Consider the following 13,972-nt stretch of genomic DNA (forward strand, 5'->3'; position numbering starts at 1 on the left):
CAGGAGTTGTAAAAATAGGTTTGGCTTGAAAATGCATAGTTCATTTTTGGAAATGGGGGCGGCATGGTGGTGCAGTGGTTAGCACTGTTTCCTCACACCTCTGGGACCGGGGTTCGAGTCTCCGCCTGGGTCACATGTGTGTGGAGTTTGCATGTTCTCCCCATGTCGTCATGAGGTTTCCTCCGGGTACTCCGGTTTCCCCCCACGGTCCAAAAACATGCTGAGGCCAATTAGAGTCTCTAAATTGCCCATAGGTGTGCATGTGTGAGTAAATGGTGTGTGAGTGTGCCCTGCGATGGGCTGGCCCCCCCATCCTGGGTTGTTCCCTGCCTCGTGCCCATTGCTTCCGGGATAGGCTCCGGACCCCCCGCGACCCAATAGGATAAGCGGTTTGGAAAATGGATGGATGGATGGATTTTTGGAAATGAAATCTTCCCCCAAGCCCCTAGTGTTAATCACCCAGTGCAACACTGGACCAGACTGGTGCCAGTCCATGGAACCCTTGGGTTAAGCAAATTGGTGTGAATTATGTCAGTGTGCATGTATGCGCCCTGTGTTCACCAAGCATCCTGTTCAGGGTTTGCCGCAGCTGTGTATCCTGTGCTGACTGGGACAGGCTGCAAACTACCCAAAACCATGCACAAACATTTAAAAGATGGATGGATGGAAGTTAACAAGTATGACGGCTGTCCCTTTATATTTATTCCCTCTGAGGAGATAATAACAATCTGCAGTGTTTCAATCAGACGCTGGCAATGCGCTCAGTCTTATGTGGAAACTTAGCCTCCGGAGTCAAGGCTCTTTGAACTCAGTCACATATACCTGAATCACAAGCCCCAGTGTTTTATTATTCAGAGAACGGGCTGCTGTCTCCTGGCCAAAATGGAACAGCTAAAACTCACGGAGTGAAGGACATTCCAAAAAATTAAACTAACATAAATAAAACATAAAACTAACATAAATACATAAATTGATTATTTCAGTTCGGGAAAAACAGGATGAGTAACTGTGGGCAGACAGGAAGGCTAAGGCAGTTCTGCCAGGCTCTGACCCTGCCCTATGTGTCTTGTTCCCTTTTGGCCAGCAGGTGCTGCTGGTCATCCTGCTTTCCCCCCCTTTCTGTCTGCCATTCAGCCCCTAGTATGTTTCTGGGCTCCCTCCACTGGTGTGTAGAGTGATGGGCTCAGAGGCTAAACCTCTCAAGTCACTTCCAGAAAAGCACGCGAAGCTCTGTTTTTAAAATATCTCATTTATTTTCTTTATAAAATAAGACGGTGATTAATACTTTGTTCTCAAATTCAATACTAAAACTTGACTAATTAAAACATCAGGCTTAATGTTACAAAAAGACGTACAAAAACAACATTTCAGCACCTTTTTTTTTTTAGATGGACATGCAAATCACTTTTTATAACAACAGACACAGCAGATGTACAAAGACGCAGAAACACATTTTCCTACCCAGTAATTGCCGAATACATGCATGCAGGTGGTAATCACCCTAATATGGCTTATGCACTGCAGTTACACTCCTGTGCTCCTATGTGAGGAGAGTGCTGGGTCAGGCGTTCCATCAGCACTGATGCTAATACTAACGCTCTCATCAGCCAGAACAAGTCATCACCCCAAGGCCTGAATGGAGTGTGCTTCCCCCTATCGGTGTACCGAAAAACAGGAATCAGAAATGCTCTGCACAAACTGACCAGTAGGTCTTCAAAGAGGATTCATTAGCAAGGGCAGGTAGGAGCACTTTGACAAGACAAAACAACAACTTAACGAACCTCGAATGTAAAACTGCTTCACGGCAAGACAGACATCCGCCAATACATGACTCTTGTTTGGGATCCTGCATTGCTGGCTGAGTCTGATACACGTGAACACACACACACACACACACACACACGCACACACACACACACACACACGCGCGCGCACGCATGTGTGCAACTAAACCAGTGAGTACAAAGGCATTGGTTTTGTTACACTTTCAGATGATTAGCTATTTGGTCTCTAGCCAAAATCAACCTTTGGCACCTTATTTGGGGTTTCTGACAAACTCATTAAGAGCTGAGGGGCTTAAAAGGATTAATGGTCTTTTTAAAAATTGTTTAAAAAAAGATTATTGCACAGAAGTCCACTCCTTGTTTTCCTTATAGTACAAAGACCTACTGTACAACACACACCGAAAGACAGATTTATGCTGTACTGTCAGTTCAGTAAATAAAATAAATAACTTTAATCAAATCACTGACTGGGCTGTTGAAATATTCTATAAAAATTACTGGTGATTACTGAACTAGGTTTTGAAAGAGTGCATGTCGAGGAGAAAAATATATATGACTGATGGGAAAGTAAGTGACACAAAATAAATAACTGCTTCAATGAAGGGCACCCCACTATTTTAAACAAACATTTTTCAAATAGTCCACAATGATTTCCTGACATTCTTGACAGATGATTGGAGGACAGAGCACAGATCATCTTCCCTTCCTGGGGGACACAGCTCCTGCAAATCATAAAACAAGTCAGTTTCCGAGATATTGTCCAATCCACCAAGTCTCCAGACCCTTATACCTTCCTGTCAATTATCTCTCCTCCTTCTTGGTAACCCATTATCCAAGCTCTCTCCTTCTCCCCATATATGCATCTCATTCTCTTCCCTCTCATTTTCCATCCCAGCTCTACTTAGTTTCCCATTATAACCAGCTACGTTTCTATTCCCTGCTGTACCAGGGCTTCTCTGCTTTCCATATATACCCACTGACTTAGATAAGCTAATGGTCAATTACGTCAGTGTAGGAACAGGCCAATGGAGACAGTGTGGTTCTATAAGCTCGTTGAGGAGCTGGTTACGTACTACAGCAGTAACCAATTCAGGTGCACACAAAAGAGCTTTTAAAGGTGCAGTGGTTTGGAAACGATGGGCTCAGACCCACATCACCAATACTGCCAAAGTGAAAAAAGGTTACGGTGTGGGCCTCTGTCTATGTGTAGCTAGTCGAAAAGGGCACAGTTTTGAATATTTTCCCTAACCTGACTTTCAAAGGTCACACCAACATCCAGGTTCATACCAATATAACAAACATTCCAGAATGTAACTTAATCCACCAAAACATAATTTTTTTTTCCTACATGAATGTCTTGTTCATACGCTGCTGCCAAATGCTGGAGGGAAGCTTCTCTTGGCAGCTGCACTGAAATCCCTCTGCAGGTATGTGTCCGGGCGCATGTGGCCTACCTTTGCTCCCCCCAAGGCACTGCAGCTCGCAGTCCTCCGGAGCCAAGAAGTGGTTCTCGTTACCCCCGCAGCCACTATAGACGAAGGGCCGGCAGGTTCCTGCCTGGGTGTTGAAGTACCACCTCAGCGTGTAGTTGGAGCAGCTGCCTTCATCCAAGGGCAGCGAGCATGGCTGTGCTAAGGCTGAGAACACAAAAAAGCAAAATGTGAGACTGTGCTGATGGCTCTGCTACAGCCTGGCTAGTATTAGCCCCAAGGATCATGCAACTCATCCTACAACTAGGGGCCCTGATGGCATGAGTGGCCAAGCAGGCGCGATTCAAATAAAGCCATGAATGAAATCATGCAGAGGGAGCCGTGCTTAGACCAGGAGTGAATCTCAATATGCCTACTTGACCTTACTTTTGTTCTCATGTCATTATGACATTGCCGAGGACCAGTTCTAATACTAACACGAGGATGGTAAAAATCCCTAGATATTGGTCTTGCTCCACCCCAAATGTCAAGGATACATCGGTTGCATCCTCGCTGAACGAGACAACTCCCATGATTCATTGCTCCCCAAGTTTGCTCTTGGGAGGCAAGTTCACAAGACCGATCTTGCCAAGACCACAAGTACAGTCTATGTGTTCTTGGTATTGAGATTCACCCCAGAACTCTGGCAAGACATCGCTTTGTGTGGCTGTGGATAAGGCCTCAAACCAGTTATACCCTCATAGCTGTGCAGAGCAAAGGAGACCAACAATGGAGAGAGACGGGAGGTAGATCCAGGAGGATGGAGATTCCCCTGTGTCCCCCGTCATGTATTTAAACCCAAATATTCAGCAGCATAGCCAATTCTGCCCAGTCTCTTTGGTCATGGCTGATCGCCCAACTCTCTCCCTAATATCCGACCGCCCACCTCACATGTCCAGAACTGCCTCTCACTTCATCCCAGGATTAATGTATGCTCAGGAAGCTGCTCTACACGCTGTCCAGCATTACCACTCCCGCTGAAGGCCATGCTAAGAAGCGATGGATGTGAAACCACAGAACTTGTTGAGTTCAGTCAGCCATAACATCTTTAATCTTCTCCAGAAAGGATCCAATATGTATTTTGTTCCTTCCGCCCACATCAAAAACATGAACTATGGCCCTGATATACCACCAGCTTTGCTCTGACTTTTTCTTACCAATGAATTATCACAGCATCTGAGAATTCTGAAATCCTATCGCTTTTCAGTGGAAAAATCCAGTGATTCTGGTGACCCTACAAAGTAGCCAAGATCTTTGCATGATGTGTCAAAGGCAACTGTTATCTTCACATCTGATGTGGCATGGCCAATTGGAAAGGCGTCGCGATATGTCAAGTCCAACACAAAATGCGACCGCACTCAGACGAACTTCATGAGCATTTGCTTTTCATCCACTGATGTGGCTCTTTCAGACTGCTTTATGATCTTTTTACAATGTCAAAAATCGTAAGTACGATAAACAAAAACTCAAAACCAATAAGACTATTTTTAAGATGCATGCAGATATACATAAAGCAGCAAGGATGTAAACCAGGGGGTCCAAAGAGAAAGGAAACAGGAAGTGATGGCGTGCAAAAGGGAAACCAAACAACAGCCACCAAATAGTAAATTAGCAGGATGAATCACAGTTATTCTGGATTCTGCTATAAAAGGTAAACATGTACTGCATATGGGGTAGCTTTGTGGGTCTGGTTAGGACTGGGTACCGGGGATCAGAAGGTTGATGGTTTAAGTTTGTTGGCAGTGATGCCTCTGTGGGACCCTTGACCCCATTTGCTCCCGGGGAGCTGTGTGCTGGCAAACCCTGTGCACCGACGCCTAAACTTGCTCTCACTTTTCTGTGTCTCATGAAGAGCATGAGACACAATTTGCCCATGGGGATGAAAAAAGTATCACTATTCTATTCTAATACACAATGGCATTCAGTTGGAAAAAAAGAGACAAAGCAATTGCTGTTCTATATTTGAAAATATTGAGGGATTCAGACCACATAAATAATGCCTTAAAATAAAGAGCAGGTTAAAATAAAAGCAGCACTGTCACTTTCACTGAAATGTAAAATGATGGCAACACACATAAATCTACAATGGATAGAACTGACACAAACAGCCCACAGCAAATGCAACAGAAAGTGATTACATGTGTGTACTGTATATATACAGTATTCTATGTACTTTGGTCTAAAATCAGAAGTTATTTCACAAGGAGAAGACCTTGGGCAACTGACAGGGTCAGCTAACTTGCACTTCAAAGGGTTGGAGCTTTATGATGTTCAGATGTCAGTCAGGATAAGAGCAGCTGTAGGATGATCTGCATGGTGACTGGGGGGGGCGGGGGGAGATTTACCCAGCAGGACCGGCACTGTGATCCTTCCAGGCCAGCCACAGCTGCCGGTGCTGACCTAATTAACACCACCGCTACTAAAAAGTACAGAACTCATGGCAGAGGCGGGAAATCTCGACACCCTGGTTTGCCCAGTTAGCCATGCAACCCGCGGTAACTGCCAGCCGTGTAACAATTGATTGGAACCGCACATGCTGTGTTTCCTTAACCAAAGCGACCAGTATTGATACAGTACAGCGGAGAAACACTGGTGCTCACCGGCTCCAGCATCTCTGCTCACATGCACAGCCCCCTCACCCCCATCTTGAGAACAAAGGACACACGCACAGGAGCCCCCCCCCTCCAAGCACCGCGAGGCCATTACCTGCCCCGGGGCTCTCTCTCTTGCGTCGGGAAGCTTCCAGAGGTTCAGCAGTGTTGGCTTCGTCTGCATTGAAAGGATAGCACTCTACACTCAGGACCCAGGTCAGTCCACGGAGAGCGGCTGGGCCATTAAGGGCTGCACCCCCCTGTCCCTGTGCCCGTCCCCCCCACCCCCAGAGCCGAGCAGAACAGGATCAGTTATGTACCGTTTGCCAGTATAGATGTTGGGGTGAGATCAGCATCTTCCTCCTGAAGATCACTGTAGCTCTCAATGGAGTAGATGTGCTCATAGTCGGGGTCATTGGTGTTCAGTACCACACGTAGCTGCCGTCCTGCAACGGGGAGGGAGACGGGGGGACACCATACAGGTCACAGCACCCAGCCACCTCCATGCCGATCATCTTACTAGCAGGCCGTAAAGCAGGCCGAGGGTGACTCGCGGCAGGCAGCATGACATGGTTGTTGGGTCAGCATGACATGGTTGTTGGGTCAGCCCCTTCTGTAGCAGGCATTTTGGAACCACCTCGCAGTCACATGCACCTTAAGTTACATATCCTGAGGTATCGTCCGTTTATGTAATATTCTGCCTATTTTATCACTCTTGGTTATCTTCATTCGAATGTTCTAAAAGGGCAATGTGATGCTGTTTTGGACCTGGACTTTCCAAACAGTTGAAGCTTCCCGAAAACAAGCCATCATCTTTGGGGCTCATCTACCAGAGGGCTGTATGCAAGCTCAGAACTTGATACTGAGAGACTGAACCCTCAATAATCAGGTATCAAGATATACAGAAGATACCTACAACATATGAGCTGTGGGGTTGTGCCAGGTCAGATTTTTGGGAAAGGTTGTGTTACCACTGTTTCTCATTTGTGGTGTTTTTAACAGTAGGCTTGAATATCCATGCTTAGAACTCCTCACCAAAACAGCAATTTTTAAGTATTTCATTGTCCTGGGGGGTATTCCACAAAGCAGGATTTTTTTGCTTAGCCGGATAACTTGTCAGATTTAAGGTAGTCTGGGCTAAATGAAAGTGAATGAAGATAACGAAAATATAGCCCAGATTAACTTAATCCAAGAAGTTATCTGGCTAAGCGAGAAAGCGGCATACCCCCCAGATCTTCCGATTCCTGGCTGTCCTTATAATTGGGAATTCCCTACGGAAACTCCATGCTACACATTCCAAGGGGTGGGTGCTAGTTGCAGAATTTCCCAAACTTTTCCACCCATGCGCAAACAGGGATTTCCAGAAGGTCAGACTGTATCAAGCAACAATGTGTTTCCTTGCACACAGCTAGCCAGGTCAGCCTGACAGCAATACAGGGCACAGAGGAAGAGAGGCTCGAGGACAGATGGACAGACTCACCCTCCTCATCCTGCTGAGACAACTGCCGCTCAGGGATGGGCCTTACCCTTACAGACTCGACCGACGTGTGGGACAGAGAGTCTGGGACAAGACCTAGGACAGAGTGGAAGTATGGAACCAGTACCAAGGACCAAGGACGAAGACTGGAGAAAATGTCATATAAGTAGAGAAATACACGCATAACACACCAGAGATGTCAATATACACACAAGACGACCATTGATTGACTCAGAGAAATGCATTCATGCAGGAAGACTGTTCTGCATAAGACACTGACTCTTGAAGCAGCCAGAAGACAGACTGGACAAGGAGATCAAACCACATGCTAGAATCTGTAAGACCCTAAAGTATCCATTCTCTCTTCCCCTCAGAAGGACAGTGGAAAACAGGAATAAAGTTATCTTTTAGGGCTACCATGCCTTAATGATTCAAGCTCTCAAAGTATCACTGAAAATAGAAAATTTCAATTTTGAACATCAAAAGTGTCTTCTTTGCTAAGGAATACTTGACAGGCTAAGCGCTATTCCGAACGTTATTTAAATTTAGAGCTGACCATGTTTGCGCAGACTCTTGATTTGCACATTTTTAAATAAAGTCTGGCGTTTAGCGTCAGCATCTCTTGGAAACCTGGGGAAAGTGACACTTGACATCATGATATCTCATCGGTAGCAAAACTCACAGACTTTTTGTATTTAATAAGCATTTTAGTGGGTAAGTCTGAACTCATACTCAGGGTATTGACACAGATTTACTGTTCCACACTGCCAGGCCTACAATTAAGGTCCCCCCACCCACCTCTCACGCCCCCCAGGGAGCAATACTTACCTCCGCAGGCTGAAAGACAGGCGGGGAAGAGAAAGCAATATCAGTGACATTGATATTTGACATCGTGTCAAAAGATGGAGCCAATCGGAAACTATATCCAAGACACATGTGTGAAGGCAGGAGCAAGTAATTACCATTTCCTGTTACTGAAAAGTTCAGCATCTCCAAGACGACATTTAAACTAGGGCAAATCTGCAGTGCTTGCCATAGGATTTCATAAGTACTTCACACATATGAGAAACATGACTTCACATGCATTATGGAAATATGTTGCAGATTATGGTAAAACATTCATAAAATTACATTTATTGAAATGATGGCAAAAAATACATTTACACTTAATATCCTAAATACCTGGTTGTATCCAGGAATTAACAGCTGAATTTGTATTTGACAGAAATGAAAATACTAGATTTTAGTGACGCTTGGAGAAAAGCTGTACAGAAGTAACTGACTGTATGCAATTTTTTGCTTTCTTAATTATCTCCATCCGGAAAGAGAGTCTGGTTGAACATGATTAAAAAAGGTTTCATTTTTCTACGACTCACCGCAATGCCGGGCCATCTCTGAGCGGACATATGCACGGATCTCATCTTCCTGGAGGATGAGTGATGCAGACAGAGAGAGAGGGAGGGAGAGAGACAGAAATCAGAACGACAGTCTCTGCTCAGAGAGGCACATGGTGTAACCCAGCACGCTCTACTTGAAACATCGCTTGGTTTGCCAGAGCTTTGGGTAGCACTGACCGTCATGCCTGGCTTGCCTGGGTCTCCCTTGGCGCCATCCAGACCGATATCCCCCTAAAATACAGGACGGACACTTCACCTGTCATTGACAGCACACTTGGGACTCCTTTGAACAGGACATCAGGCCTGTAATCCTGTAAGCTACTATCACAACCATTCTTGAATACAAAAAAAACCATGAATAATAAAGCAAACTGTATTCCCACCTGAACACGAATCTTCCCTTATTTACCCGCCTAATAAATACTTGCTAAAACAGCTTTAGGACCTGTACTCTATGCATCCCATCAGTAAGGTTTTGTTTTTTCTACCCGAGGTAGGCACACGGACCCCAAATATATGATAACGCCGCAAAAGTCAGTTGACACTGTTCCACAGGGACAACTAAGAGAATGAGGGGAGCAGAGGTACGGTGGAGCTCACCGGTTCGCCCCTTTCTCCGGGGATTCCTGGGATGCCTCGGGGTCCCAACATGGCCGGGCCAATTGGCCCACGTTCACCCTTCGAGGACACAATAATTCATCAACATCTGTACAGTGCACTGCTGCAGCACAGCAGGGTTAAAACAACGCAGTATGATCACAATGAAAATACAACAATGCAACAGCCAAGCGGGCCGTACCTTTTGACCCTGCAGTCCTTCCGGGCCTTTGGCACCAGCTGGGCCCTGGGGTCCTGTTAAGCCTGAGGCTCCATCTGCACCCACAGGGCCAGGGGGCCCAGGTATCCCTGGGGGGCCCTGCTCAACAAGCCAGAAGGGGAAAACAGCACTCAGCTTCCTGCCTCTCTGCTGGGCAGGAGTTAGTATGGGCGCTGCGGACAGGCTGACACTCACCCGCTCTCCCTTCTCACCCTGCATTCCTTTGGGTCCCTGCAGTCCATCAAAGCCTCTGTCTCCCTGAAATAAACAGTCAGCTCTGTCACAAGACAGCCCAAAGGCAGAAGGCAGGCCTGCACGGATGCATGGAGGCATGTACAAAGAGGCACACATGGCCTATATTTACTTTATTTCCTTCTATTCTTACAGTATTTACTCATGCACCAGTTCCCCCTTTTCATTCATATGCTTCTAGTTTTTCTTTACATACATTCACGTTTAAAATACTGTGACCCTCTGCACCCCCTTCCCATCTCCAGTGTTACCTTGGGGCCAATCAGCCCTTCCTTTCCAGGTGTGCCTGGGGGCCCAGCGGACCCCACCTCTCCCTGTTACAAACACAAAGCTTAACTCAGACCGCAGAACACCATGTGTCCCATTGTCCATTCTTTAATGACGGCAGATAATATTGACCAGTCATCCTTAAAAACTCAAAACATATTGATGACAGGGGCAGCACGGGTTTGCGTGACACCACTCATTTTAAGATACAGGATTTTAAGCAGCATGAATTAGAGGTCAAATATGAGATGGGCTTCAGTCTGGATATTTGGAAGATGCCTGTCAGCACTTGTATGGCTCCCACCTGCTCCCCTTTCCGTCCCGAAAGGCCAGGTCGCCCATGGATACCGGGGTCCCCCTGAGCACACAAAGTCACAAAATTTCACTAGAAACATCCATGAAGCATAGATGTGGTGCGAATCACACACCGGAGTGAGTTATTGGATAGATATTTTTCCACATGATCGTAAAGAGCCAGAATGTCTCTTTGCTTGTGATTAAGCTGTAATCACCAAGTAGAAGATTGCAAGTTCGATCTGTAATCTGACCCAACCATTAAGGATCATTCAGGCCAGAAAACTCATCTCCGTCCCACCTTCTCGCCTTTGGGTCCGTCGGCTCCGCAGGCTCCCTTCGGCCCCCTGTCTCCCTGCCAAACCGAGGGAGCAGCATGGAATTAATCACGGTGTCAGGCGGCAGAGCAGAGGCGATAAGCGCTTCAATAGCAGCTTTCGCTCTGTGATAAACCTGCTTTTCCGCACAGTCGAGCGTTTAAGCTCTCAAACCTTTAGCCCTCGTAGGCCGGAGAGGCCAACGTCCCCCTTCTCCCCTCGCAGCCCTAGCAGTCCGTCTTTGCCCGGTAAACCCTAAGGAGAGATGATAAGTCAGACAGTACAGTCGCCAAACACCCTCCAGCCATCGCAGAATAAAGCGTTGCTTCTCAGCATTCTGGGGGCCCATCGACAATGTCCTCTGCCAATTCGGACCCTTCCAGTGGATTGGTGGGTAGATACTCACAGACTCTCCAGGAAGTCCAGGCTGCCCAGCTTCTCCCTGAACACCAGACAGAACATCAGAACAGCCCCCAGACTCATAAAAGCAATGGCTTCACACTTTTGCCTTTACTTCATGCTGTGTTTGTCCAGTTGGGCTTCCCAAAGTAATACATTTTACTATAATTATTAAACTATTTCTTTTCAGACTGATTTGACAAATGTGGATGTCTATGATATAGACCAAAACAGAGGTTAAATGACCTATTATCAGTTAATTCTTCAGGTATGATAAGCTGCATCGGTCGTAAAGCACTCTCTCACCAATAAGCAGACAAAGTCAGACAAAGACTGCCCACCTTCTGCCCCCCAGGGCCACGTGCCCCCGGGAAGCCCGGGGAGCCCCTCTCTCCCGGCTCGCCTCTCAGGCCCTGGCAGACGCAAACAAACAGTTTAATGACTGACTGCTGTGGAGTGAAACAGTTTGAGTTTCCTGATGATGCCAAGGCTAGAATGATATTATATTTATTCAGAACGCATGAATTCTGCTCAGAAACCTCACATGTGGACCTCACACATACCATAACGTAAATACTTGGAATAACAATGGCCACTGTAGGTATTTAAGAATAAGGTAACTCACCTGCTCCCCTGGTGACCCTTCCTGCCCCTTTAAGCCCTTTTCGCCTTGTGTTCCCTTGGGCCCCCGTTCCCCCTGAAACAGTGAATCATGGTGACCCTTATGAAACTGTGGATGTTTCGTGGGAAGTGCTTATAAAGTTTAAACAGTCCTACACTGTTTCCAAGCAATACGGCAAAGCGTTCAATCCATAGACACCCCAGGAACGTATAAAGAAGACAGGTCTGCATCACGTGGGCCCTGAGGAGCGGCCACTCACTGTCTCTCCTTTGTTTCCTTTCTCTCCTGGCGGGCCGCCGGCCAATAAAGTCTCACCCTATGCAGCAGAAGCCAAAGTGGGATGAACTGCCCATTCAGATACACCAAATACACCACACCAAGACATACACTGCACCTGTATAAGTCTGGGAAACACCCACCTTCTCGCCTTTGTCTCCATGTGAACCACTTTCTCCCTGAGATAAAAGCAGAAATAAATAGACAGGGATACCTAGGTTACTGATCAGGATACATTCTTAGAATTCAGAGAGCTAAACTGAAACATTTTAACATTGAATAAATAAGGATAAGTGGAAACACAAGCAGAAACAGAAGAATATCAGACACTTAATCAATGATATTATTAAATCTGAAGCGATATATGCATTCATAATTTGACATTTTGAATGAATAGCTGGGTTGGTTCATCTAACATCTTCAGCTTTTTGGGAAATGTAACTATCAAGGATCAATTCTCATTTTGTTTTTCGCTCATGAAGTAGCTCTTGGTCGTAGGATATTATTTCCATAACACCCTGCCTATCTCCGCTCATTATATTAGTGATTCAGCTCCGTCATTTGCATGGTTGCTGTGATACTTTTTCCTAGGCTATATGGGTGAAAAGGCAAGAAATTGTCTCTTTTTTTAAATGTAGCCACCGTTGTACTTAATAGCTGAATGCATGTATTTCATAGGACGTGCATCAAAGCACTAAGGAAAGCGCGAAGCTTCCAGGGTTATTGTGTGAAGCTGAAGACTTTAGGGATTTACTGGAGTTGCCCCATTCTGGCAAGTGACAGTTTTAATGAGTGTTATTGAAAGTGCAGTATAACGAAAGAGCTTTGAACGGGACAGTGTTAAGCTAGGCCCTACGGTAATTATATTTAACTATGGGGTGCCACATTGGGTAGCACTCTCGCCTGAAGCCTCCATGCTTACGGGTTCGAATCCAGCCATCTGCTCTCTGCACATGAAGTACGGGCATTGTCCTTGTGCCATGCCGGGATCCTCAGGTACTTCAGCGTCTTCCCACGGTCCAAGGACACACAGGTAGATGAACTGGCACCTTAATATTGTCCACTGTGTACTCGTGGGTGGGATTGTGTGTGTGTTTGTGAGCCCTGTGATATGTCGGCATCCCATTCGTGATGTACCCCTGTCTTGTGCCATCTGGGATGGGCTCCAGGCCACACCTGTGATCGTGTCCCGGTAAACGACTTGTAGATGTACCGATTTTTAATGATATAATTTTAATATCATTTCACGTGGAGAGGTGGCACCAAAGAAAAGGCGGAATTGCAGGGCCGAAAGGCTTTTCTCACCTTGTCGCCTCTCTCCCCCCTGCTTCCTGCAGGCCCCTAAAGAAAAGTTTGCATTTTCACTAGTGAGCACCACAAAGTAAGAGCAGGAGAAACCCTCTCAAACCAAGATGTCATTCAAGGCAATCGCGCTGAGATCACACAAAGACCGGCTTCTCTTCAAGTGACACCTTTCAGCTCTACTTCAGTGTCGGGGGGTAAGAGTTTGTCAGGCAGATAGTCATGTGACTGACAGAGGCTTGAATTCATGCATATATACAGTGAAGGGAGTAGTTACTATTGGGCCTCTTTCACCATCCAGTCCGGCACGACCTTCCTCGCCCTGGAACACAAATACAAAGTGCTTAATACTCACAGTATTCCCTCAAAAACGGCAGTGTAACATAATCCCACCCCGTGTGACAGAAAAACCCCACTATAATCACAAATAGCTTGCCACACAAACAACACTGCAATGGGGCCACAAGCAAAAAAAACACAAACAACGCTGTAATGTAATGAGGAATGTTGGAGGGGCATGGACACCCTGTCAGGGGCCCTTTGATACGTAAAAATCGATGGGGGGCCCAAGGTGACATTCTGTCAGGGTAAGCGGAGCAGCTCTCTACAACAACACCACTGTGACTACAAGCAGTGATGGCTGATGATATAATGTACTTGCGCAGGTATGGATGTTATACACAAAATGACTGATGGATGGACAATTTG

General features: G+C 46.2%; 2 protein-coding genes across 3 annotated transcripts in view; both read right to left on the reverse strand.

Annotated features, from left to right (window-relative positions):
• Window positions 1–1,233: 1,233 nt before the first annotated feature.
• si:dkey-117n7.5 (uncharacterized protein LOC559444 homolog) lies at window positions 1,234–7,505 on the reverse strand. 2 transcript variants are annotated; one of them, XM_049018539.1, is made up of 5 exons: window positions 7,325–7,505; window positions 6,165–6,290; window positions 5,960–6,022; window positions 3,239–3,421; window positions 1,234–2,506 (listed from the first exon to the last, which is right to left on the reverse strand). In XM_049018539.1, the coding sequence occupies exons 1-5, from the start codon at window positions 7,503–7,505 to the stop codon at window positions 2,478–2,480; spliced, it is 582 nt and encodes a 193-aa protein (XP_048874496.1). In that variant the 3' UTR covers window positions 1,234–2,477. The 2 variants fall into 2 exon arrangements, with proteins under 2 accessions (XP_048874496.1, XP_048874497.1); XM_049018540.1 differs by lacking the exon at window positions 5,960–6,022.
• A 513-nt stretch (window positions 7,506–8,018) lies between these two features.
• col7a1 (collagen, type VII, alpha 1) overlaps window positions 8,019–13,972 on the reverse strand; it is a 66,454-nt gene continuing 60,500 nt past the window's right edge. Inside the window, exons 100-116 of the mRNA XM_049018478.1 lie at window positions 13,542–13,586; window positions 13,268–13,303; window positions 12,106–12,141; window positions 11,946–12,002; window positions 11,690–11,761; window positions 11,406–11,477; window positions 11,072–11,107; window positions 10,840–10,920; window positions 10,650–10,703; window positions 10,359–10,412; window positions 10,039–10,101; window positions 9,731–9,793; window positions 9,518–9,634; window positions 9,319–9,396; window positions 8,896–8,949; window positions 8,698–8,746; window positions 8,019–8,158 (exon numbers count right to left, since the gene is read on the reverse strand). Of these exons, the coding sequence (XP_048874435.1) occupies window positions 8,073–8,158; window positions 8,698–8,746; window positions 8,896–8,949; window positions 9,319–9,396; window positions 9,518–9,634; window positions 9,731–9,793; window positions 10,039–10,101; window positions 10,359–10,412; window positions 10,650–10,703; window positions 10,840–10,920; window positions 11,072–11,107; window positions 11,406–11,477; window positions 11,690–11,761; window positions 11,946–12,002; window positions 12,106–12,141; window positions 13,268–13,303; window positions 13,542–13,586 (1,053 nt within the window). The 3' untranslated portion in view covers window positions 8,019–8,072. The remainder of the gene's footprint in view (window positions 8,159–8,697; window positions 8,747–8,895; window positions 8,950–9,318; window positions 9,397–9,517; window positions 9,635–9,730; window positions 9,794–10,038; window positions 10,102–10,358; window positions 10,413–10,649; window positions 10,704–10,839; window positions 10,921–11,071; window positions 11,108–11,405; window positions 11,478–11,689; window positions 11,762–11,945; window positions 12,003–12,105; window positions 12,142–13,267; window positions 13,304–13,541; window positions 13,587–13,972) is intronic.

The sequence above is a fragment of the Brienomyrus brachyistius genome, chromosome 6 (assembly GCF_023856365.1).
Source record: "Brienomyrus brachyistius isolate T26 chromosome 6, BBRACH_0.4, whole genome shotgun sequence".
Taxonomy (NCBI): domain Eukaryota; kingdom Metazoa; phylum Chordata; class Actinopteri; order Osteoglossiformes; family Mormyridae; genus Brienomyrus; species Brienomyrus brachyistius.